The sequence below is a fragment of the Schistocerca piceifrons genome, chromosome 8 (assembly GCF_021461385.2).
Source record: "Schistocerca piceifrons isolate TAMUIC-IGC-003096 chromosome 8, iqSchPice1.1, whole genome shotgun sequence".
NCBI classification, from domain to species: domain Eukaryota; kingdom Metazoa; phylum Arthropoda; class Insecta; order Orthoptera; family Acrididae; genus Schistocerca; species Schistocerca piceifrons.
In genome coordinates this window covers 128,398,924-128,426,240 of record NC_060145.1, presented here as the reverse complement: position 1 = coordinate 128,426,240, position 27,317 = coordinate 128,398,924, and the positions used below count along the sequence as shown (strand labels likewise).

General features: G+C 38.6%; 1 protein-coding gene across 2 annotated transcripts in view; it reads left to right on the top strand.

Annotated features, from left to right (window-relative positions):
* Positions 1-19,349, top strand: part of LOC124712551 (1-acyl-sn-glycerol-3-phosphate acyltransferase gamma-like) — an 82,583-nt gene extending 63,234 nt beyond the window's left edge. For both annotated transcript variants that reach the window (XM_047242861.1, XM_047242863.1), the window contains exons 6-8: positions 2,918-3,059; positions 17,513-17,732; positions 17,838-19,349. In XM_047242861.1, the coding sequence (XP_047098817.1) occupies positions 2,918-3,059; positions 17,513-17,732; positions 17,838-17,941 (466 nt within the window). In that variant the 3' untranslated portion in view covers positions 17,942-19,349. The remainder of the gene's footprint in view (positions 1-2,917; positions 3,060-17,512; positions 17,733-17,837) is intronic.
* Positions 19,350-27,317: the final 7,968 nt, after the last annotated feature.

The following is a 27,317-nucleotide window of genomic DNA, read 5'->3' as shown; positions in this document are numbered from 1 at the left end:
AAAGGCCTCATTAGTTTCTTGTAACGATAAAATGGGTCCTTTATCTCAAAAAGTTTTTATCTCAACAATTGAATGATCTGTTCATATTCCACTCGGCGCTGTCCTTTGAACTGTTGCCATTGAATAGTTGCTGACAGAATAGGAGAATAGGGGGTCGTGCATAAAATGTAATATATAATGAAAACTGATTAAAAACTGCTGCTTAAATAATTAAAAATGGAAAATTTGAAAGAATAATTGAAAAAAAAAAATTGGGACGTACTCATATCCTGAGTGAACTTTAGCTGGCATTAATATCAAAGACCTTCAATATTCAATACATTGTTAGATTAACATTTGTAAATTACGTTCATCATTTTCGTGTTACCGCTATACTGCTTAGAGATTGGTATGACAATACTCTTTCCGGATCGGCACTCCTCTGCTCACGCAAATTCTTCTTGTTAGCTTCATTCTCCTGATGCAGGATTCTTAGCGCGTTATGGAATAATGCACAGATTATCATTGTGCGAGTAAACTTTGCTATCCTGATAACTTTCTATAATACTTTTTAATGTACGATTGCAATACACATTTTTTAACAATGTTAACTCGATGGAACTTGTAATATGTCCGCCCGCTATGACTTATTGAGACAAACCGGTGAATATAATAAAATTCATCAGTTGAAGAATGTATCTCTACTTTTCTGTTTCTATGCCGATATTGTAAAAAAAAAAATTATTATTAATATGATACATTACAAGCTACATACTGGCGGATTTGTCATTCTCTGTCTTGGTAGCATCTGAAAGGCTTCATCTGGTAGGTCCTTTAACATGGTGGTCACATTCTTTCGAATGTTCTCTTGAGTCCCAAAATGATATCCTTTTCAGACTTTTTGAATTTTTAGAAAAGAAAGGATGTCACAAGGACTCAGATCAGATGAACATGGGGCTGTGGAACAACAGGAATGCCTTTTGAGGTAAATTCCAGATGGAAGTGGCCGTGTGACATGGGGCATTGTCATGTTATATTTTCCACTTGTCTGCAGTGTCCTGTCTCACTCGATTTGCCCTTTTCCTGAGCCTTTCAAGGACATCTTTGTAAAACACTTGGATGGCAGTTCTTTCCTGGGGGGACATATTCCTTATGCAAGATATCCCTATGGTCAAAAAAGTCAGTCGGCATTGTTTTCAATTTTTGATTTACTCATTCGAGCTTTTTTCCGGTCAAGGAGATGTCTCGGTGCATGACTCCTCACTTTAGCACAACGTCTCAGGACCATACTCAGAAATCCAGGATTCATCACCTGTTATCATATGACTGAACCATTTGTGGTCATTGACAATCATCTCAAGATGATCAATGCACATATTTCTTAGATTGTCCTTCTGGTCAGTTGTGAGGTTTTTTTGGTACTGTTTTGGTGCAAACCTTTCGCATAAGCAAATCTTTGGACAACTTTTAATGTACGGTGAGTGTGTTTAAGTTAACAGGTCAATCATCAACCTTATTGTTAAATGTTGGCCTGATCTCATGAGAGCATGCATATGTTCAACATTTTCATTGGTTTTGGAAGTTGGAGGTCTCCCTGAGTGAGGTTCACCTTCAGCGTGTTCTCGGCCTTCCAAAAGTGACTTGAGTCAGCAAAAACGTGTGCTCTTAATGAGGAATGTTTTCCATAGGCCTGTTTCACCTTTTCAGAGATCACTGATTCCCCAAGTGTAACAGAAAACTTTATTGCATAATGTTGCTCTAAATTCTGCTGTTCCATTTTCATAATACGCAACAAAAACACAGCTTCACTAATGGTGCTCCCAAAAATCACATGATGGCTATACGGAGCTGAAACTTGTACTGAACCTCTGGAATTGATGAACACTCCCATCTACATAAGTTAAGTAGAACAACATGGCATTGCTAGATCACTCACCATGTTGCCAGTCTCATTACTTTTCTCACACCCCTCATATGTTGTGTTATGTATTTGGTACTTTCATTGAATAAAGATAGGAACTTTCTTGTTATCATTTGATAGCTGATGACCAAATAAACAGAAACTGAACTTGTTTAACAGAAAAGGGGAAAATGTTTAAGGAAACAAGACTATACATGTATTAGGAGTAAGCCAGGTGTTAGCATCGACATAATGATAGAGCAAAACAATCGTCCTTTTGTCTTTTGTCTTTTCCAGTCCTCAACAGAAAACTATTAGTAACATCTGTCTTCACCTAATGTACAAGGTAACTTTGCTATTGAATCTGTGGAGTAGTTATGTTCTTAGAGTCCTCCATTTTTCTAGTTGATGGAACCTCTACTTCCAAAAGTTATTCTCTCCAAAGTTTTTTTTTTTTTTTTTCCTGTCTTTTTTTTTCCCCTCCAGATTCTGTTCTCCATTCTTTTATTTTCTGTTTACTTGTGTCATATGTTTGCCTCTGTAGGAATGGAAAGTGCAGTCAAAATGACTGTTTTCAGTTTTTACTGTTATAAATTATCCATGATGAGAATACTTTTGTACCTGGGTTGCATTTGTGGCTAAATAAATCATAAGTTGTTAATTCAAATTGGGCATGATTTAATGGCAATATCATTTATGTCATCTGGCAACAGGACTGGGACTCTGCCCTTTACCATTAACTTTTCCAAGACTAGGTTAACATACCGACTCTGTGCAGATATAGAATAAGACCAGGGAAAAAAAAGAGGAGAATATCATTCTTCTCTTCTCTCTTCTCTTCTCTCTCTCTCTCTCTCTCTCTCTCTCTCTCTCTCTCTCTCTGTCTCTGTCTCTGTCTCTCTCTCTCTCTCTCTCTCTCTCTCTCTCTCTCTCTCTCTCTCTCTGTGTGTGTGTGTGTGTGTGTGTGTGTGTGTGTGTGTGTGTGTGTGTTATATTTCACTTTTGTGATTAATAATGCCCTATTCATCATTCCTCCAGAACAGAAACTCCCACTATCAATAACTTTCTACAAGGCAAAAGTGTGGAAGCTCACCTCTACATTGATCGTATTCCTTTAGAAGAAGTACCTACAAAAGAAGAAGAATGTGCTGCATGGTTGCATCAGTTATACCAGAAAAAGGTATTTACCACTCACACGTAATCGTGTAGTAGACGTTAATTTTGAATACAGTTACATTATTTGTTAAGTGAAATACATTTTTAAAATGTACACTAAGGTGAATATTATAAAAATTGCTGATATTTGATTTCTGGGCCTAAGGCAACAGTTAGACATAATTATCTGCTTAATGTTTTGTCTTTGACTACTGGAGACTTCATCAGAGGTTTTAACAACTCAGGAAGCTGTTGCAGACTAAGACAAGCTCAGCAAGTCAACCTCTTTATATGTATCCATTTAACGGTCAGTTCATGACATCATCAGACCACTGCCTAAGATCACGGAGTCATGCTGACGTACACTGTGGACTTAACAGTAGGGAACAGTTGGCACTGTCTGTTTTATCACTAGGGCCCATAACTTGTCTAATTTCAGTACTTCTTCTTCTTTGTTGAAATTGTTTTTGGGTTTTGAATTTATGTGGCCTCTTCATATATCCTAGGGTAGCAATTAATAGAGCATGCTAAAACCTCAGTGTTAAGAGAAATGAATTTGGTGGTTTCCTGGTCCTAGTGCATGATCTGTTACTGCCGATTTATCCATCTTGGTCAGGCATCAATTGCTCGTGTTCCTTGAGGTGGGTGTTAATGCTTACTTTTGTAGTTTCTGTGTACATTTTACCACTTGCTGAGCTTGTTTGAGTCTGTGACAGCTTCCTGAGTCATTAAAACCTCTGAAATCTCCAGCAGTGGAAGACAAAATGTTACACAGTTAATTATGCCTTGTACCACAGCCTTACGGTGATCATCGTCGTTGTCATAGTAGTCTTCGCTACAAAAACGGGTTTGATGCTGCTCTCAATTCTAGTAGATCCCCTGCAAATCTCTTCATCTCTGGATAACTACTGGATCCTATTCTCTCTCTCTCTCTCTCTCTCTCTCTCTCTCTCTCTCTCTCTCTCTAATTTAACTATAACAAATCCTGTCCTTGAGGCAAGTTGCGATATGAAGCTCTCTTCTCTCCAATTAGATCCAGATCTTCTGTAGTTAATCTACCCATCTAATCTTCATTATTTTGAAAGCTTCCATTCTCTTCTTGCCTGCACTGGTCCACATTTCATTTCCATATAAGGCTACATTCCAGAGAAATACTAATGAAGGTAGTCTGGGACCCTTGCTATGTTTCATGTGGAAAATCCATTTTATCCTGTAATATTGTTCATCTTCAGATCTACATAACTATTATTGCAAAGCACAACTAGCAGCTCAAGTCAGTATTCCCTGTTTTCTGCTTCATTTGGTGCATTTTTACATTTTGTCCTTTCATCAATCAAAACTATCACATGTGTAATCCAAGATTTCCTGCTAGAATTTTTCTCTTTGCCTGTTGATCCTCTGCTGCCCTCATGTTTCACCTCTCAGAGCTAACCATACACCCTAGACTGTGTTTATTTCATCTGGTTCAGTAAATTGTAGCATAATACTCACTTTGTATCTCTGGTTCTACATCTACATCTGAAATGTAGCCCTGATCTCTTCTCCTTAACTTCCTACCTCTCTGCCTCTGTAGTCTAATCAGATTTAATCTACAACTGAAGACCAGTGAGTTGGGTTCATATTCAATATTTGCTCCTGGATGTGGTTTTGCTGTTTAAAATGTGGTTTTAAAATATTTATCTTACCATTATATAATCTGAGAACTGCTGGTGTCCCGATGTTCTTACCTATACATCCTTCTTTAATGATTTTAAACCTAGTGCTAGCAGTGACTAAATGGGCTGTGTGGAAAAGTCTGTTGGGTAACTTTCCCTTTTGTTACTTTATACCAGTCCATGTTCTACCACTACTTGGTCCATTTACATTTGTGTGACCAGTGCCCATGTTTGACATCAACAAGCAGTAACCACTTACAGACTGCAGGTGGCATCACTAGAAGAGGAGAGTATATAAAGGGGCCGTGGGGAAACAATGCACTCATTGCCATAATGCAGAAACAAGTGATTTATCTGACATCCAAAAGACACAATCATTGGCTTCGGGGCCAAGAGTGAAAGCACATCTGAAATGGCTAAGTTTAAAGTATACCATGCATGGCAAAACGATGCTGCCCAAAACCGGCACTGAGGCAACTGTGGTGTACCTCGTGCTGAAGTTAACGGGGATGAAGGATGATTGTGGAGATCTGTATGAGCAAATAGAAGTAAAATTGTTGAGAAACTCGCCACCCAGATGAGCCAAGGGGTTACCTACAGTGTCTCCTTAATGACAAATCAGAAAAATTTGTTGCATATGGGCCTCTGCAACAGGTCTCTGGTTCATGCACCCATGCTGACTGCTGTTCATGGAGACAAAGGTTGGGATTTGCACACCAGTACCAGAAATGGATGTCCAATGAGTGATGATGGGTGGCCTTTTCTGATGAATCATGTTTTATGCTCCATTTGGCATATGGAGGTTGGCATGAATAGCATGAAATGTTCTGAAAGTAAACATCCAGTAACCAGGAGTGTTATGGTATGGGGAATGTTTTCGTGGCATTCCTGGGTAATGTCACCATTGTAGAAGACACAATGGATCAACAGAATTATGAACCTATCCTTGGGGCCACGTCCACCCCTACACGCAGTTTGTTTTTCCTCGGCATGATGGCATCTACCATCAGGACAATGCAGTGTGTCACACAGCTCGTAATGTATGTGCATGGTTCAGAGTGCACAGGACAAGTTTACTGTACTCACTGTGCTCCCGTGGCCACCAAAGTCCTCGAATTTAAACTCCAATCAAGAATCTGTGAGACCACCCCGATTGAACTGTTAGTGTCGCAGATCCTCAACCAAGAAACCTTTCACAGCTCCACACCCTGTCGATACCTTCCAAACCTCATTCACTCTTTTTCCTGCACTTCTAGTGCTGCAAGAGTTGGTTATTCATGCTTTTGAGGTGGTCACATTAATGTTATATTCCTGTTCGTACTATATGAATTTAAGGCTCTCATCAAAACTAAATTTTCATCCTCCATCATGAACTGAATATTTTATTTTTACTTACCATACCTTCTTTGGTATGAGAGAAAGCTTTTGACAATGTTGAGTGGAATACTCTCTTTCAAATTCTAAAGGTGGCAGGGGTAAAATACAGGGAGTGAAAGGCTATTTACAATTTGTACAGAAACCAGATGACATTTATGAGAGTCGAGGGGCATAAAAGGGAAACAGTGGTTGGGAAGGGAGTGAGACAGGGTTGTAGCCTGTCCCCGATGTTATTCAGTCTGTGTATTGAGCAACCAGTAAAGGAAACAAAAGAAAAATTCGGAGTAGGTATTAAAATCCATGGAGAAGAAATAAAAACTTTGTAATTCTGTCAGAGACAGCAAAGGACTTGGAAGAGCAGTTGAACGGAATGGACAGTGTCTTGAAAGGAGGATATAAGATGAACATCAACAAAAGCAAAATGAGGATAATGGGATGTAGTCGAATTAAGTCGGGTGATGCTGAGGGAATTAGATTAGGAAATGAGACACTTAAAGTAGTAAAGGAGTTTTGCTATTTAGGGAGTAAAATAACTGATGATGGCCGAAGTAGAGAGGATATCAAATGTAGACTGGCAATGGCAAGGAAAACGTTCCTGAAGAAGAGAAATTTGTTAACATCGAGTATAGATTTAAGTGTCAGGAAGTCGTTTCTGAAAGTATTTGTATGGAGTGTAGCCATGTATGGAAGTGTAACATGGACGATAAATAGTTTGGACAAGAAGAGAATAGAAGCTTTCGAAATGTGGTGCTACAGAAGAATGCTGAAGATTTGATGGATAGATGACATAACTAATGAGGAAGTATTGAATAGAATTGGAGAGAAGAGGAGTTTGTGGCACAACTTGGCAAGAAGAAGGGACTGGTTGGTAGGACATGTTCTGAGGCATCAAGAGATCTCAAATTTAGCATTGGAGGGCAGCATGGAGGGTAAAAATCGTAGAGGGAGACCAAGAGATGAATACACTAAGCAGATTCAGAAGGATGTAGGTTGCAGTAGGTACTGGAAGATGAAGAAGCTTGCACATGATAGAGTAGCATGGAGAGCTGCATCAAACCAGTCTCAGGACTGAAGACAACAACAACAACAACAACAACAACCACCACCACCTTCTTTCGGTCTCTTCAAGTGGGGAACTAGTAGGCATATAAACCTGTATTACTGTGATGGATGTCAGTGTCATGAGTATTTTGGCTTGTGCTGGAAAAAATAAAACTGGCCTGGGAAATATTTATAAGATGGACATGGAACTGACCCTTGTTAAAATAAACAACTGTGTAAATTTTTCAGCAAAACAGAGCATCAGAACACAACACATCTGCAACTTTCACAAGTGCATGAGGTGCTCAGTGAATAGAGGACAGTCAGCAGATGCAGTGCAATCTCCTTGCCATCTTGATTGCCAGATCTCCCTTCCTATGAGTTTTTACCTGTGGGTCAAATTGAAGGGTCAGGTGTTTGCAAATAATTCTCATACTAAGGAAAAGCTACAACAGAACATTGAAAACACGGTTGTTGCTGTGCTTCCAGCAGATCTGGTATGCATGCCTCACTGATAAATCAAGCAAAGATGTCAACATTGGCCATTTCCAGCATTTTCTGTGATGTTCATTAAGCAGAGTCACTCCCACATCAGTCTTATTGTAAATATTTTGCAGGCCAAGGAGGAGGGGGGGGGGGGCACTATCTAGTATTGCCTCAGTTCGGAAATACCGTAAATCCAGGGCTAATGCGCAGAGCAATCTGAGTTGTACTGGGGAGGTGCAGTAGTCTCCCCGTGACCCATATTTATGTTTAGTGATTTTGATTTTGCTGCTTCCTCTTCGTTTACTGCTCTTATGTCAAATAAAAACAGAACGGATTTCTGTGGCCGGGAGCTATCGAGTGAATCAGAATACATTCACATAATTACGGAAGGGTCAAATGTGTTATTAGTGTTAATCACCTTGCTGAACAATGGTTAATGTTTTCTGCTGAGGCAATCAATTTATTTGAAATGAAGTGTTTAATTCCACACTGTTGGCTAGTTTCAATTGTTCACTGCATTTCAAGTGCATGTTTGTCTTCTAGCATGTATGGCATTATGCCATAATAAAGAACCAAACATAACACAGTACTGGTACTCAAAGAAAATTTACATCCTGAAAACCAAACTGAAAAGCTTAATACCAGATGGAGGCCTACTTCATTGAGAATCCGGACATACGAATGTGCACTTCAAGCTGAGTTATGTATTTTAGTATGGTTCAGAAAAATTCTGATGCTCTTGGAGTATCCTCTGATCTCTTGTTTCTTTTATGACCTCACATAAGATATTTTAATGTTTTACACGTGCAAACATACAGGCTTCGTACGTCATCGTAGCTGCGCAAGCGCAGTGACACCTGTTATCTAGTGCACTCTGGCATCTGCTGGAACAAACCTGTTTCTAACAGGTCGCGGGTAAATATTACGAATGGTGGTTTGAAAAGCATTACTTTCAAAGTAAATTTCCTTTTACACAAGATGAACTATCGAGCCATTTAGAAGAATTTAGAGTCCAGATCAGACATTTCCATCATTATCAAAAATTTGTGTGATGTATCGTAAAGCGTAACACGTGCAAAAAAGATCAACATCATATGTGAATACTTCGCTTCTCTTGCCGCCTATTAATATTCAAGACCGATATTATGTGTGAAAGCTTTGCTTTTTTGGTAGCAACACTATGTATATTAATTTAAACCATTAACTTTTCCTATTTGTGTGTTTGCCCTACTCGGCAGTGATGTTGCTGTTAGCTGACTACATCACATGTCCTATGCTCTGAATATCCGCTGTTATTTGGCTGGTGAGATCACGTGACATGAGTGATAATTGGCTTACAAAAGCACATCGCAATCTCAATTTTGATGTTTCAGAAAGTAACATGTGGTGTTTAGTGGAATTCGAATTTAAACTTTCGTAATATGAAAATACGCACCTTACATGTTCCTGCACATCAAAGATATTTCAAAAACATGTCTTTTTACCCCTAAAAGTGGTGGGAAACTCTACACCAGGGTATAGAACCATAACCATTCAAAGGATTGATAAGTTTTACAGTTCCGATGGAAAGTATATGGTTCAAATGGGTGTGAGCACTATGTGACTTAACTTCTGAGGTCATCAGTCGCCTAGAACTTAGAACTAATTAAACCTAACTAACCTAAGGACATTACACACATCCATGCCCGAGGCAGGATTCGAACCTGCGACCATAGCGGACGTTCGGCTCCAGACTGTAGCGCCGAGAACCGCACGGCCACTCTGGCCGGCGATGGAAAGTATACTGTCACTTAACATGGAAAAAGTGTATACACTGGGAGAAAGTGTATTTTTATCCGGGAAATCTGGGACTTTTTTTACTTGTCTGCGTTATATGCCCTGAGTACACACGTCAAGGATGATGATGTGAAGTGCAATAGAGCTGCTAATACATGAGAAAACATAGAATACCTTGGACAGCAGAGAAGATATAAAAAAAATGATAATAACATGTTTAATGTTGTCAGACATTAGAGTGGAAGCAGAAAATTGTTAAATTCACAAAATAAGCCTCTTGTTAATTTGTCCATAATTATATAAATATTGAAGGAACCTGGTGTTACAGAAACATATTTTTCAGTAAAAGTGTTCTGGAATTGTGCTCAGGTGTGAAAGGGGATGGATGTGGGGTGCACACGATATACTGGAGAAAACTGTGTGTAAATGTAAACTTGCAGCTCTGTCATTCTTGCAACTTGAGCTACAGTCAGTAGATTTTGTCAAATGGTGACCAATAAAGTTGGTTGACTAGTCTTGAGAGCCAACTTCAAGTGGTTATACACAATCCAATGGTGGCAATACCTACTGGTGTGTGTATGGCACACAATGTCACTGCCAGATGGAAGTGGTGTGTTCTACTTTTGCCACACACCATGTCTGTGCTATTGACAGCTAACTAACATGGCTGCCTTGGTTATGAGAACTTCCCTGTTCCTGAAAATGAGAAATGATCCATTTGTATCTGAAGTTTTGTACATTTTAATAGGAATTTCAAAGTTGCATGACTTTGTTTTGTATTCGGCTCCAGACTGTAGCGCCGAGAACCGCACGGCCACTCTGGCCGGCGATGGAAAGTATACTGTCACTTAACATGGAAAAAGTGTATACACTGGGAGAAAGTGTATTTTTATCCGGGAAATCTGGGACTTTTTTTACTTGTCTGCGTTATATGCCCTGAGTACACACGTCAAGGATGATGATGTGAAGTGCAATAGAGCTGCTAATACATGAGAAAACATAGAATACCTTGGACAGCAGAGAAGATATAAAAAAAATGATAATAACATGTTTAATGTTGTCAGACATTAGAGTGGAAGCAGAAAATTGTTAAATTCACAAAATAAGCCTCTTGTTAATTTGTCCATAATTATATAAATATTGAAGGAACCTGGTGTTACAGAAACATATTTTTCAGTAAAAGTGTTCTGGAATTGTGCTCAGGTGTGAAAGGGGATGGATGTGGGGTGCACACGATATACTGGAGAAAACTGTGTGTAAATGTAAACTTGCAGCTCTGTCATTCTTGCAACTTGAGCTACAGTCAGTAGATTTTGTCAAATGGTGACCAATAAAGTTGGTTGACTAGTCTTGAGAGCCAACTTCAAGTGGTTATACACAATCCAATGGTGGCAATACCTACTGGTGTGTGTATGGCACACAATGTCACTGCCAGATGGAAGTGGTGTGTTCTACTTTTGCCACACACCATGTCTGTGCTATTGACAGCTAACTAACATGGCTGCCTTGGTTATGAGAACTTCCCTGTTCCTGAAAATGAGAAATGATCCATTTGTATCTGAAGTTTTGTACATTTTAATAGGAATTTCAAAGTTGCATGACTTTGTTTTGTATTCAGCTGTTGTTAAATTACTGTGAATGTACACATTTACTGCTTTTTGTTTTGTAATATTAATAATAATCATGGTTATTAATATACCACCTCTTTGAAGAACTATAGTTAATGTGGAAAGTAACAAAATAACATACTATCTGGTGACGAGTGTTCAGAGAATTATAAAGATGATCCAAAATGGTAACAACAGAACTGTGATCTTGTAAGATGTTGACACTTGAATAGTGACAGTTAATGGAACAACAGGAAGCATCAAAAGAACAATGTGATTTGTTACAGTTGCTGACAAAATACAGTGCTACTGCTGTGGATCAAAAATCAAATGTACCAGCATTTACCGCACTTGAAAGAAAGAGTAAAGAAGCAATGGGACATGTACCTGTGCCACCAAAATCAGTGTTTCAAGGCACATACGGGAAAAGAAAAGGACTGTTTCCTGTCTTGGGTCGGCACAGACATGTTTGACCTTCTGACTGAACTCTGTGGACAGAAGGACGTCAGCAAGTAAAAATATTCCAAGCTGGTTAAGGAAATAGCAATCACTTTTAAAGCTAAAGCTTATGTGCTGGTGGCCACTTACAAATTTCTGAGTAGAAAAAAGAAGCCTGGGTAGACATTTTCAGAATGGGTGGCTGATTTACGTGGTGTTGCAAGAGATTGCAATTTCATATTTGAACATGACGGCCAAGAGATTGCTTTAATTGACAGACTGATCGGAGATGTCATTGTACTGCATAGCCCTCATGATACATGTGGAATTCATCCCTGTAACAAAGCTACCTTTCTCTGGAAGAAGTTTTAAAAATTGTTGAAACATATGAAGCTGCTTAACAAATTGAAACAGTCAAGCTTGGAAATACAGGAGATTCACTCGAAATTTTTTAACTGACTTGCACTACAGCTTCAGAAGGCAACATTCAAGAAGTTCATCAAAAGAAAGGAACCCTAACCAAGGAAAGTATAAGTCTTGCCCAAAATGTGGAGTGAGCAATAACTGGAGTGAATGCAAATTCAGGAATGCAGTTCACAATATCTACAAGAAGACTCACCACATTCCACCATGTCTGGAGTACCCACCATTCAGTCAAAAATACAGAATACGAACACAAGAATAAAGATGAATTAAGGCACAGGGTAAATGCCACTTAGTTCAGACTCACCTTTTACCTCTACACTGTCATTATCTGAGTTCTGGTCCATGGACGATCCGCTGGAATTGCCCAAGGAGGTAATTATATTTTATATATTACTCTTGACACTCGCCTCACTTTTCCACACTTCGTTAACAACTGTTTCTGTGTGGCACAGAACATTTCTCCAATTCTCAGGTGTTATTGGTGCCACTGCTTCATCTAACGGTTTTTGAATTTCTGCCACAGTGAACCTTTTATTTGTTGCCACATAATTTTTAATCTATGCCCAAACATTTTGATGGCGTTAAAGTGGAAGTAGTGTGGTGGAAGCTTAAGAACACTGTAGCCATGTTCTTTTGCTACCTCATCCACAACACACTGTTGATACTGTGGCTTATTTTTCTTTAGTATTTCCATGAGCTCTGCCTTACATAAATCATCCTGAATTTTCACATTGTGGCATTTCAACCATTCAACAATGTCAGCTTTTTTCATTCCCATTGTTAGAGCTTTATTTTTAATGATTGAATGGTATGGGGCATTATCGATTACAGTGACTGATGGCCGATTTAAGTTTTCCAGTAGTTGCCCTCAAACCACTTCAGAAAACTATTGTGGTTCATATCTCCTTGTGGTAGTCATTTGTTTCCCCCAATTTGTAAATGAAGAGATAGTTAGATATGAAACCAGATGCAGTTACAGCATGCAAGACAATAATTCTTGTGTCCTTTCCCAACAGAATATCAGGACTTCCACATAAGTTATCATCTGTCCAGTCTTTTCTGATAGAATGACCAACATTTATTCACATTTCGTCGAGCCACAGACTGTCTTCAAACGGCACTTTAACGATAGTTCTTAAAAAATCAACAATGCCGTGTAACGATGTTGCCTCACTCCATTATAATGTTCCATCCATTAATTTTTTTATACCGGAAACTGAGGGCTCTGACAACTATCAACAAAGACTTTTTGCTACCACTGAATAACTCTGCCTTCTGAAGAATAATGCACAATTTTTTAATAGTTGGGTGTTCTTTTCTTTTGTAATATCCATATATGTGGCGATGAACAGCATCTTCTAGAAAAGAATCACTGGGCCACAATTGCTCATGATTGGTTTGATGAACATTTTGGACATTTAGTGAACGATTTGGTCACACACATCACTTGACGTGAATCCCATCGAACATTTATACGACATATTTGAGAGATCGGTTCATGCACAAAATCCTGCACCGGTAACACTTTTGCAGTTATGGATGGCTATAGAGGCAGCATGGCTCAATATTTCTGCAGGGGACTTCCAACTACTTCTTGTGTCCATGCCACATAGCGTTGTTGCACTATGCTGGGCAAAAGGAGGCCTGACATGGTATTAGGAGGTATCCCATGACTTGTCAATCTGTTGTAGAATTATGGAACATGTTTTATGCTCAAGAATTATGATGTTTTTGGAAAAAGAACAGCTTCTCTATAGCGAAACTCTGCTCGCTATGTTCCTCCATGAGATCCACAGCGCAGTGGACAATGGTGCTCAGGCTGATGCTGTGTTCCTAGACTTCAGTAAGGCATTTGACAGCGTCCTGCATTGCCATTTAACGAAAAAAAAATACGAACTTACGGAGTATTGGAGCAGACTTGCGATTGGATTCAAGACTTTCTTGCAGATAGAACTTGTTGCTCTTAACGGAACTAAATCAACAGAGGTAAAGGTAATATCCAGAGTACTACAGGGAAGTGTGATAGGACCGTTACTGTACACAATATATATAAATGATATGGTAGAAAGCGTCGGATGCTCTTTAAGGCTATTCACAGATAATGCAGTTGTTTACACTAAAGTAGCAATGCCAGAAGATAGTAAGAATTTGCAGAACGACCTGCAGAGAATTGATGAATGGTGCAGACTCTGGCAGTTGGCCCTTAATGTTCATAAATGTAACATATTGCACATACATAGGAAAAGAAATCCACTACTGTAGAGCTACCCTACTGATGACAAACAGCTGGAGACAGCATCTGCCATAAAATATCTAGGCGTAACTATCCAGAGCGACCTTAAGTGGAATGACCATATAAAACAGATAGTAGGAAAAGCAGACACAAGACTCAGTTTCATCAGAAGAATCTTAAAGAAATGTAACTCATCCACGAAAGAAGTGGTTTATAGGGCGCTTGTTCACACTGTTCTTGAGTATTGTTCATATATCTGGGATCCCTGTCAGGTAGGACTGATAGAGGATATAGAGAAGATCCAACGAAGAGCGGTGCATTTCATCACGGGGTTGTTTAGTTGGTGTGAGAGCGTTATGGAGATGCTAAACAAACTCCAATGGCAGATGTTACAAGAGAGACATTGTGCATCATGGAGAGATTTACTATTGAAATTCCGTACCAGCACTTTTCAGGAGGAGTTGGACAACATATTATTTCTCCCACATACATCTTGCGTATTGACCATGAGGAGAAAATTCGAGATATTAGAGCCAATACAGAGGCTTACCAACAATCATCCTTTCCACATACTATTCTTGAGTGGAACAGGGTTGGAGGGATCAGATAGTGGTACCGAAAGTACCCTCCACCACACACCATTAGGTGGCTTGCGGAGTATGATGTAGATGTAGCACCTATATGTAGGGAGATATAGTTATTGAAATTCATTTAATTTGTTTCTGCAAGAGAATGAAGATATAGAACTGAATAGAATTACACGTCTGCAAATCTATTTATGGATCTAATATAATATCAGACCCTTTCAGTATGTAACCACATACATTCTTTCTTCTAAAAAGACAGTTCTCCACTTGGCTAAGAAAGGAACTACAGAGTAGCTTACCGAACCCAATAGCATTGTTTGTAGGTCCCTGTTAGTCTACTGGCTTTTGAACTGAGCTCTAAATAGGGTGCTCTGCATTGTGCTGCACAGATGGCTGACGAAATACACCACCATGAGATTGTTTAAAGCTATGAAACAAACAAATAGCTTCAATTCTCATATTGATTTAATCCATATCACAGTTTACTGAATTGTTGGACACCTTCATCTTCGACACTAACATACCAAAAGAACATTCTACACACCTCCTTCTCCTGAGTAATTTGTTATTAAATATATGCCTTTCATTAGCTTATTGTTTCTTTTTCTATGGCCAGGAAAAGTTTCATCCACAGCAAAGCAATATTGAAAGTTGCAGCATTCTTCTGACAAAGCTTTGGGTTCCAGAAGTGGGAGCGTGCCTCCAAACAATGCTTCCTTGAAACAACTTCATTTCAATATTCTCCCAATGTCAACTGATCAGCATAATCCATCTGCATGAAAAAACTGCTAACAAGAATGGATGGGAAGAATAAAATGTTGATTTAACAGGAGCTTTAGCCCAGATGTGCTTTCTCCTGAAGCTACCAATACAGTTTGGTAGACTCCATGTTTCCCAGTAATGATTAGCTGTTTCCTTCCAGAAATATTAGGCTGGTGTTGGTAAATATTCAGTCTGCAATGTTCTTACAGTGGCCTTGATGTTTTAGCCACAATTCTTTGTATGGAAGTGTGTCCTCTGAAAAATAAAAGGAAAGTAGAATACCTATAACAACAGAACAAAGCAGAATACATATTCAACACTGTAAACACCTTAAATCTGAGTTCAAATGAGAGGAATTTTTGTCGGACGTCAGGTGCATGGTAAAGTTTCTCAAAACTCCTTCATTTAAGGTTTCATAAATTTCTTCATTTATCTTCCTGTTGACATGTTGCATCATGCTTTTTCTTACACAGTCTACCAAATAAATAAATAAATAAATTCAATTGCACTTATGATGAAATTTGATAATGAGCCTTTTAACATGCATCTGAGGAGAAGGTAGATCAAATAACCATGAAAATTCAAGATGATGTGATTTCTGAAATATTCCCAACATGATTGATCAAGGGTTGGATACTGGAAAAAATGTCTAATATACTATTTTTTGTTTAAAGATTGGCGTGCCAATTTTTTTTTTAAATTTTTTTTTTTTATGGCTCCAACTGAGGACTTACTACCACATTTTTTTGGGGCCAATACAGGACTTATTTTTGAAATTAGTGAAAGCAGTTTACTGAAATATTAACTTATTATATAATAACTTTGATCAATAACAAAAAGAAAGCCAGTTCATTATCATTAATGAGAGACTATAATGTGTGAAAGAGTTAATTTTTTTAGCAGATGGTTTCTTAAAAATAAAGTGAGAAAGATGGTATAGCAGAAAACATGCGAATCCCAACAGTGGTTTTTAATTTTCTGCAAAAATTAATAGTTTTACTGAGAAACTGACTACAGCGATAGCTGTACTTATGCATCATTTACATGGAACATTAGGCTCGTTAAAGCCAGAACACCTTATTGTCTGAAGAAGACACGGTGCTCTATTACTTCTCTTGGTATCGAGTCACATGTGTGCTGTGACATCACCAATATATCTGTCATGCTAGGCATCATGTCACTTGTCACGCAACATTGATTGGAACCCTACCCTAGGTGCACAGGCAGCTGTCGCTTCCCTTTGGGTAGGTGCAGCTGGTATAGGCCACCCACCAGGAGCTCCTGTTTAACCATGTTCAAGCCTTGTCCTGTGCATGCGTAAGCCACTTACCCACTGCAGACTGTGCACGGTCAGTTAAGGCATACAATCACAAAGCTATGGCCTCGCTGTTTGCCCACGCCTGCTCATTGCTGCCCACAGGTGCTCAGTTACGTGCATGTGGACCCTTAAGCTGGAACAGACTGCATTAAGAGAGCAGAATTCGTGCTATTAAGAGAGCAGAATTCATGCTATGACATGGCAAGCAATTTGAATTGTCCTGCCCAACACTACAGTTCACCGCACTTCTGGATGTCAGTTGGCCTAATACCACTCACATCATTTAGATATTGGTATCTGTTATACACTTTGCAATCATTACTATCTGTTTATTGGTACCCCCTCCCTCACTCCCGTCCAACACACACACTCTCTCTCTCTCTCTCTCTCTCTCTCTCTCTCTCTCTCTCTCTCTCTCTCTCTCTCTCTCTCTCTCTCAAGCTGGCACAGTGGGTCTTCGTATCCTCTTCCTTCGTTGTTATTACAGATGGATATTTTTTTGCTTGAGTTTTGCCCTCTCTGGTTCAACATACAGAGTTCCTCTTTCTCCCTAAGGAGGATGAACCTTATGTTCTGAAATTGAGGTGAGTTTGAGATGTAATTTGTTTTGGTGTGTGTCTGTTGTTGGTTCTGAGAGTTGTGCCTCCTCCAGGTCTGTGTTGATAGCCTTTGTCTGTTCATGATTATAACAAATTCAAACTTTGAATAACTACATGGAAACTTGATTGGATTGATATGTGCAAGAGGATAAGTTATGTATCATTGTCAACAGGATCGAATGATGGATAGCTTTTTCAACACTGGTGATTATTTCGCGCAAAGTGGTGTTCAGCGCGTTGAACCATTTCGTCTCCCTCGACGATACTGCAGTTTGTTGAATACTCTGTCCTGGGCAGTTGTTGTGTTGGTACCGATTGGCTATGGCTTACTTAAACTCCTCACCTCTGGCTCTACTGTCTACTTTATGATTGGTACAACAATCATTGCCATTTGTAAGTATGAGTATTCAATCATTACAGTGGTTGATTAGAAAGTAAATGTTTCTTATAGCAAAAACAATAATAATTTGTTTGTTTAATTATTTATTTATTTTGCAGTTTTCGTGGTTCTTTACAAGATGATTGGAATCACAAAAATTAGCAAATCATCATCTTATGGTAAAGATAAACCTTCTAAGGGAGATACCAAAAAGACTGAGTAACGGATGGGAATGTGCATGGTAATGCTAATTTGTTCCTTAGTTATCACAGTAGCATTGTGCAGCAACAGGTTTTCTTTAAACATTTTATGTTTATATGTTCCTGTGGGTAAAAGTTGATGCACCAGAAGAGAAGACTATCAGTACATGTAATCACCTTTCTTCTTTCTGTACATGTCTGTCTCCTGAAACAAAATGAAATTTTACTTGGGAGGCACAAAGTAGTACTAGAGTTGTATGGCTCATGAATAATTTGAAACCAGAACAGTTTGTACTAAACTACATGTAGTCACCATCGCATTTGTTGTTTAGATGCCCATTTCCATTTGTGCAAAGATATGATGTGGTATTTTATGGACCACATTGAAGAAAATAAACACCTAATGTAGTTTGTCAGATAGTTACAAAAAATTCTGTTCTGACATGGATGTGATGAAGTATACAGTGGTAACACATTGTATTACAGTTAGTTAAGAAGAAAACCGTGTTTTTAAAAGCTTTTTTGATTTTGGGGAACTGAAAGGGAGGTAATCTCATAAAATGATTTCTGTAAGTATAAAATGAAACAATTTTGTCTTTTTGTACAGAAATACCGCAGTTTCTCCCTATGTAAAATCTCCGCCAGGTTTATCATGTAGTTTTGATTTGTGTTGTGAATAAATCCTGCGTAATTTTGTACATCTCTCCTATTGTTTTCCCCCTCGTTGATGGGATTCAGAAATTTTTTATAAAGCATATCATGACAACTTGGTCAAAGACTGGTGTAACGTTGTTCCACTGGAGATGTCTTGCCATACCAGTACAAAGTGTTCTTCCTGTTTTTAAATTTTTATTTGTAAATTCAGAGCTGTATGGCACCCATTGAATGTGTTACATTACAAATTAACTTAGTAAAGTATCAATGCTGCCAAAATTTATATTTTAAATATTACTTGCAATCATTGTTGTAGTAATTATATTGAGAGCTTTTCATAAATAACTGTCTAAAATGCATTTATTTTAATTTTGGTTGATATATCATTAGACATCTTTTGTGTTCATGTGCTGATCACCCACAAGTCTGATGATAGTGTTAGCACTATAAAAAGACAGAAAATTATGTACTTCATAATGCATTTACTTAATTCTTTATTCTTAACTAAGTTACCTTTAGAACAAGTCTTACTTCTGGCAGTTTTCTTTGTCAGCATATTTCCTTAATGTTTTTATGCATTACATAATAGTAGTGCTGCTAAGTGAAATGTAATACTTGTTTCTTTCTCATTTTAGAGAATGTTAAACTTCAGCACAATCATAGGTATTTGTGTTGCTGCTGTGTTATTATTACTGCTTCCTTGATGACGTAGGAAGTTTCTCCTAAATATGTAAATACTCACAGCCAAAGATGTTTGCTTCAGTTATAAGAATGTTCAGATTTTTAAATAACTGTTTAAGAAATTAATAAAAGTATTTAAAGATAACAGTATGGTTATTATCCAGAAATCCACAGTCCCAAATGTAGTGGTAGATACAAGTATAAAATCTTGTTCAAGCTTAAATCTTCTTTTCTTCATATGCTGCCATATTACTGAAGTTATTCTACATGAATTTAAATTGATTGCAATGTGCTTAGTACCACATTATAGGATATAGATTTGAGGATTTGGTTACATTACCAGTTTCAGGTGTCAGGTGATCTACATTTATACTAGGCGTGACTCATGGTTTCCATACAGAGGAATCCTGTGATACTTACCGATCTGAATTATCCTAGATGTAGGGTTATACAACATCAGTCCATCACCACAACCAAGGTTTCAGAGTTTCCCAGCCACAAGATTACATACTTTTCTTAGGGTGGTGCCCTACAGCTCTTAAACATTTGAAGACCATCATGATTTACTGCCAAGAGCTGCTGATAAAAATTCCTTATTGAACAAACAATTTTTCCTCCGATCATCATCGGGTTCATAGAAGCATCTACACCGTTATACCATGCAATATAAAATTGAATGCATCACATAATAAAATCCATGAATTCATCTCTGTTGCCATGTAGTGATATAAACTACATCACCAATCATAAAATGTGCCACACACATTGGTGCTGTATCAACAGTCAGCATTAATGCTACAAATGGCATTTTAAAAAGTGCTGACTGCACAGCTGATCAGTCTTAACAGGGATCAACTTTCAGCATCAACACTATGAGTTGAGGCATTCTACATATGGCTGACTACTCAGCTGATGACTGTTGAAACGTGATCAGCTGTGCAATCAGCAGTGTGTTTAATGCCACTGTTTGTAGTGTTGGTGCTGGTTGTTAATAAGGCATGAACGAATACAATGTCTGGCACATTTTATGCTTGACAGTGTAATTTGTATTACTATGTGATAAGAGTTATTCCCGTTGTTCCCCTCTTCCTCTCTCTTGTTGTGATAATCATCTCACTCTTACTTACACTAAATTTCATCCCATATTCTTGTACTGTTCGTTCCCATACGTCCTCCAACTGCTCTTGTACTTCCTCCTACTTGTTTCCCCAAATCATCAGATCATCTACAAACACCATAGCTTTCAAATTCCTTTCACCAATTACTTGTGCTACTGTACTCAGTATATCATCCATCACTACAATGAAGAGTAATGGTAAAAGTGCGCTTCCCTGCCTCAAGCCATTCCTCTGTTCAATCCAAGCTGATCTCTCTCCTCCCACTTTCACACAGCTCACACTTCCATGGTACATTTCTCTTATCTTCCAAATAACATGTTTTGCCACTCCACTGTTCTCCAAGGCTTTCCACACTTTGCTTCTACATACACTATCATATTGTTTTTACGTACTCTATCATACGCTTTTTCAATGTCCAGGAAGTTCATTAGTAGATCTATTCCATATTCATAGTGCTGTTCCTGCAGTTGTCTTACAGCAAAAATTAGATCCACCATGGACCTTCCTGTTCTGAAGCCATGTTGCTCTTCTCTCATTCTTCCTTCTAATTTTGGCCAAATTCGTGCTTCCAAAATTTTCTCAAAAGTCTTTGCACAATGACTCATCAATTTTATCCCCCAATAGTTCTTGCACCCTTTTCTATTTCCCTTCTTAAAGATTGGGACAATTATTCCCTTCTTCCAGTCTTCTGGGATCATCTTCTGTCTCGCACAATTTTCATTACTTGATACAGGCATAGTATCCCCAACTCTCCTGCTGCTCTCACCATCTCTACACTTAGCTCATCCAGATCTGGTGACTTCCCTCCCTTCATCTTGCACAATGCCTCTTACACTTCTCCCCATGTAAGGCTTTTTCTATTTGCTGTTCCTCCTCTTTTTTTTCTCCTCAGCATTTTTCTTCCTCATCCAGGTCTCCATTCAGGTTCAGAAGTTCTTCAGAATACTCCTTCCACATATTTTTGAGTTCGTCCTTGTCCACTTTTGTTCACCATTTGAGCATAATCTGTCATACCGTTCTTCCTCTTACTTTTAATCATCCCATATAACACCATTTTTGAACCTTCGCTATCCTCCTCCATCACTCTGGTCCACTGTTCCATCCACTTTCTTATTTCCTCTGCCACAACTCTTTTTGCTTATTTCTTGCTTACTTGATACTCTTCTCTTGTCTCTACTGTTCTCTTCTGGAACTATACCCTAAAGGCTGTATTCTTCTTTTGTACTATATCCTTTGTTTTATCATTACACCAGGTTGTTTCTTTCCATCTCTTTTTGTTGCTTGTCCTCCCACATATTGCTTCTGCCGCAATTACTAATTTTCCCTTGAATCTACCCCATTCCTCTTCTACCGTTTTGGTTAATCCTTTGGAATGCTTTCTTTTACTATTTGTAGGTACTGTAGCCTGCTTTCTTCCTCCTCCAACTTCCATACCCATAAACGTCTTTCCTGGTTTTCTGTCCCTTTATTATCCTTAGTCCCTTGCAGCTTCATTACCAGTAAGTGGTAGTCGCTATCTTAAGCCTCTGATGGTATTACCTTAATGTCAATGATGTTCCTATTCATCTCACTGTCGTACAGGAAGTAGGCAACTATAGACTTTCTCTTTAAGTCTTGACTGTACCAGGTAATCTTGTGGCTCTCTTTCCTGAACCAAGAGTTCCAAACCAGCAAGCCATTCCTTTGACAGAACTCCAATAGTGTTTCACCTTCCTCATTTCGGCAGCCCCAACCCTCTGGTCCAAGCACACTTTAGCACCCTTGTCTTTCTCTTCCAACACGTGCATTTATATCTCCCATTACTAGCATATTCTTCCTTCCTACCTGCTTCTGCATTTCCTCTTCAAACTTTTGCTTCTCCTCAGAAGTGCAACCCACCTGTGGCGCATACACTTGTATTACCTCTGTGGTCCCCTTGAATGATATTTAGGTCATCATCATCCTATCACTTATTCTCTTCACTTTCTCTTTTAATCCATCTCTTACTACTATTCTGACTCCATTTCTCCTTCTCTCCTCATTTCCAGTCCAGTACAGTCCTTAGCCTTTCCTCAGTTCTCTCCGTCTGTCCTCCTTTCCATCTCGTTTCAGCTGACCCCAATAGGTCTAACTTCCTCCTTTCCATCATGTCTACCATCTCCTCCACCTTTCCAATCAGTGTTTGTATATTTAATGGTCAAAATCTTAGTCCTTGTTTATAGCCGGTTCCTTGTTGATTAAATCCGTCCTTTCTGAGGCCTTTCCTATTTTTGAAAGCAGAAATCATAATCCACTACTGGCTTGCTGGGCCCATCATAGCTTCACCAGAGCCCCATTAGCTGTCACTTTTCACGGTTCCTGGACCTTCACAGCTACCGTAGTGGACCCAGGGCATACACAGTCCCCACTGTACCTCGCTCCTACATGCAATCCCCTATGTCATGCTTTTGCCCATCTCCCACGACCTGGACGAGGGGTTGGACTTGTGGGAGACAATGGTAATAACAATTGGTGGGGAACAATTGAGGAGAGTGGAGAGTTTCAAGTACCTAAGAAGCCTGATACAGGAAGATGGAAAAAACGACAGAGAAATAAATAAGCAGGGGAGAAAAGCAAAAGCATTTCTGAAGAGTGTCTGAAGCCTGATATGGAGCAAAGATGTACCCCAAATCACTAAAAAGGTTATATACTAGTCATACTATTTCCTGATCCTGACATATGCTTCAGAAACCTGGGTTATGAAAGGAAGAGAGAAAAGCGAAGTACAAACTAATGAGATGAAATTCTTGAGAAACTGTATTGGAGTGACAAAGATAGACAGGTTAAGAAACGATAGGATCAGAGAGTTAATGAAGGTGAAACCATTGCAAGAGGAGATAGTGAAATCAAGGTTGAGATGGTATGGACACATTAAGAGAATGGAGGAGAAGAGGATACCCAGGAGAAGAAACTGGAAGGAAAGAGACCGACAGACAGACGGCTGAAAGGAGTATAGGACTGTGTCCGGAAGAAAGGAGAAGACTGGACCAAGGTGAAGACGGAGAGATGGTGGCAAGACAGACGACGATGGAGAGGCCTATGTTCCATATAGACCCGGCCAGAGGCTGGAAACTGTCCATGATGATGATGTGACAAGAGTAACAAATGCATGGATTTTATTATCTGATGCACTGATTTTATATCACCTAGTATGATGTATATGCTTTTATTAATCTGACCTAGGTCCATGGACTAAAATTGGTTGTTCAATAAGGAAATTTTATCAGCACCTGTTGATGGGAAATCTTGACATTCTTCACAGGTTTAATACTGTGTCTTCTTCCCTTTTCATTCTCAACAACTAAATAACACCAAAAGCTAAATCCTTGATAAGATCTATGGGTAATATATTCATCTGGCTATGTCACATTTCCCGATACTTTTATCACAACAAATCGTACTAAAATATGTGTGTCCTAGAGAGATCTTTAATGCTGTGTATCTTTGCTTCATTGCATGCTTAACATTTTTCACATTTTTGAATCTAAAGTTTGTGTGTGTGTGTGTGTGTGTGTGTGTGTGTGTTCAATCCACAGCTTTTAGGAGTTTTCAGGAAGAAACAGTTGTGTGTCCATGTCACAGCTCTTCTGCTATGATTGGTTGAAAGGAGAAAACTGAGCAGCAACCATATGGATATGTTCGTGAAGCTACCATATTGTATTTCTTGTTTTTCGTATTGTGTTATGAAAATATGTAGTTTAAACAATAAACTCCATTTAAGATCTCACCAAAATGCTTATTTCTTAGTAGGGTTTATTGTGCTAAAGTATCAGAAAAGTTGATGTTGGTGCCTAAACATGTTACAACCCATTTTTTAGTAATTGTTTGCCTCTTATCACCTACTAATCCACATTTTCCTTACCATAAACTTATTTATAGATGAAATTGGCTCATCTTCCCTTTTTGGCTCCAAAATGGTCTATAACCATTTCTTTAAAATCTGGGCAATTCGGTTTCAAGCTCATCTTCCAGGCTTTTGGCTAACAAAATTGCACAATGAATTCCTGTTGTGCTGTTTTTAGACTTTTGGTAATGCTGTACGTATTTGAAAGAAAACAAGTCTCTGGAACTCAGGCACAGCACGTTCACAAAAAGAAATGTGCTAATGCCGGTAACAGGGCATTTTGCACCCACAAATTTCCTCTTTTCATCTGTGAAACTCCTGCTAGGTGGTGACACTTAATATTACCACATTCTAGGTCTCTCCAGTCATATATTTAGAAACTTATTCCTACTGTAGATCAAATTGCCAATAACAGAAACAAGACCTATCTGAAACACTATCAAAACATTAATATTAAATGTCGGTTAACAATGCATCAAAGCATATTAAAAGAGATAAGAGAGACAGGGGTACAATAGAAAAGTTTCAGCCACTCCGTTCATTCCCTTTTGTTGATGTATTAGCAGTGGAACATGCAAATTGTGTGGAAGTTGGTAAGACACACTTAGGCTGTGCTCGTTTACCCTTTGGGAGATCCATAAGAGCTGTTCTCTGCAGAAGTTGTGACTCCAAATGTCTGCTACAAAGAGATCACAGATATTTCAAAGTGCTGCCTTAAGACTGGCTATTACCTGTTAAAACAAACGTTGGTCAGTATCAACAATTAAACAAACAAAAAAAAAAGTTAACTCATTATTCATGAGGGAGATATTTGAAATGCATTTGATAATTTAAATTCTGTGATACATTATTGAAAAATATATTTTGGGACAGCTCTGCCTCAGAGCCTTTAACTAAATGTCATGCCTGACCTATACTCTGCAAATCACTCTGAAGGACATGGCAAAGGGTACTTCCATTTTACCAGTCATTAGGGAATTTTCCATTTCCGTCCATATATGTAGTGCAGGAAGAATGATTGCCCGAGTGCCTCTGTGTGTGCTGTGATTAGTCTAATCTTGTCTTCACAATCCCTCTGGGAACAATATGTGAGGGTTGTAGTATATTCCTAGATTCATTATTTGAAGCTGGTTCTTGAGACTTTGTAAGTAGGCTTTCTCAGTACAGTTTCTGTCTTATCAAGTACAGTTTCTGTCTCTCATCAAGCATCTGCCAGTTAAGTTACTTCACCATCACCATGACACTATCCCATGGGTCAAACGAACCTCTGACCTTTTGTGCAGCCAACCTATTTGGTATGGGCCCCACACGCTTCAGCCATATTTTGGGATGGAGGATAGAAAGGAAGTCAACATCGGTTGCAATGTTGTCTGTCTCTCTTTTATTGCACTGCAGATCTAGATTTCGACTGACAGTGCAGCTATCATCAGTATTACAAATACAAATAATACAAGAATCAGGTCATTGAGCAAACACCATGTCACAGTTGTAGACAATTACAATTACTTGCTGTTATAGGTAGTCATGTAGTCCGAACATAATTATAATGACACATATTCCAGTCTAACTCGGGCATGTAAAAGCATTAGTCCAACTGAGGTGGCTGTTTACATATCCATAAAACTAACATTGGTTTATGCCATACTGTATAGCCATTGCGCCTTTGTTTATTGCCCATATGTAATAGATTGGGTTAAGATAAAACAATATTTATAGGTGTAAATATACAGGGAATTCAGATCGTAATTATAAGAAAATACAATTTTGTCTGAATAAGTGTTGCATTACATCATACTGGACAGCCAAGCTCCTCTGTTCTTATTGCCCATATCGAAAGAAATAACAATTACATGTGGATCAAACTGGAAGACTACTCAATGCCAGATTCCGTGAACATGTGGTGCTGAAAAGAAGTGGCTTGTAAATCTAATTTTGCTGCCCACCTGATTGCCAGCAGAGACAAGGTTCTGGATCTGACCTCACAATTAAAACTTCTTTGTAGTGGGAAGAAGGGTACCTTTTTGGATTTGCTGGAGGAGATTGAGATTTTTTGTCATCAGAAATCTCTCTTTTTCTTGCTGAATGACCAAATGCAAATGAGAAACACCCATTTTCGGAAGCTTTTTAAAAACTGCCTTCTTGGTAGATGGCATGTTATGACCCAGGAGGAATGCTTTCAATCTAGTGGATCCATTCCTATGGAGTAACATTCTGACAGTGTACAAAATGAGTATAAATGGTGTAATTCTAAGCCATTTTTCTGGCGTTTATACATTGTACATTTCGTAATATAATTTTTTAACATCCATGTATGCCATTTATGTTGCTTGAAATTGGTTTATAAACATTTTACTGTGTGTTACATTAGCTGTGCAGCTAAGACACCTGTTTCAAAATTTCATCACGTAGTTTCTACATACATGTACAACTTAATAACACCAAAAGCTAAACTGAACAATGATGACGGTTCAAACCTGCGTTCGGCCATCCAGATTTAGGTTTTCGTGATTTCGCTAAATTGCTTCAGGCAAATGCCTGGATGGTTCCTTTGAAAGGGCACGGCCGATTTCCTTCCCCATCCTTCCCTAATCTGAGCTGGTGTTCCATATCTAATGGCCTCGTTGTCGACGGGACGTTAACGCTAATGTCCTCCTCCACCAAAAGCTAAATCCATGATAAGATCTGTAAGGGTAAATTTATCTGCCAATGTCACATTTCCTAATACATTTACATTTAGACTATAAAATTAAGTAAAGAGTGGTAAATTATGTTAGAATCTTCATTTGGTTCTTGGTAGAACAACATTATAATAAATGAAAAGCACCAGTTTGCTTTTGTTCTACAGTATTACTTTTATTGTGTTAACTGGTTTTTGGCTTACAAGGCCATCTTCAGACATTTAAATGTAAGCCAAAAACCGGTTGACACAATAAAAGCAATATTTAAAGGTTGCAGGAATTACCGCAACCAATCACCGTTTTTTCTTCCATTTTTATTTATTCATGACTGGTTTCGAATTTGAGTATTGTGGGCGTCGTGCATTGTTTTTATTCTTGTGGCAGGCACTGCTCTGGAAAACATAAT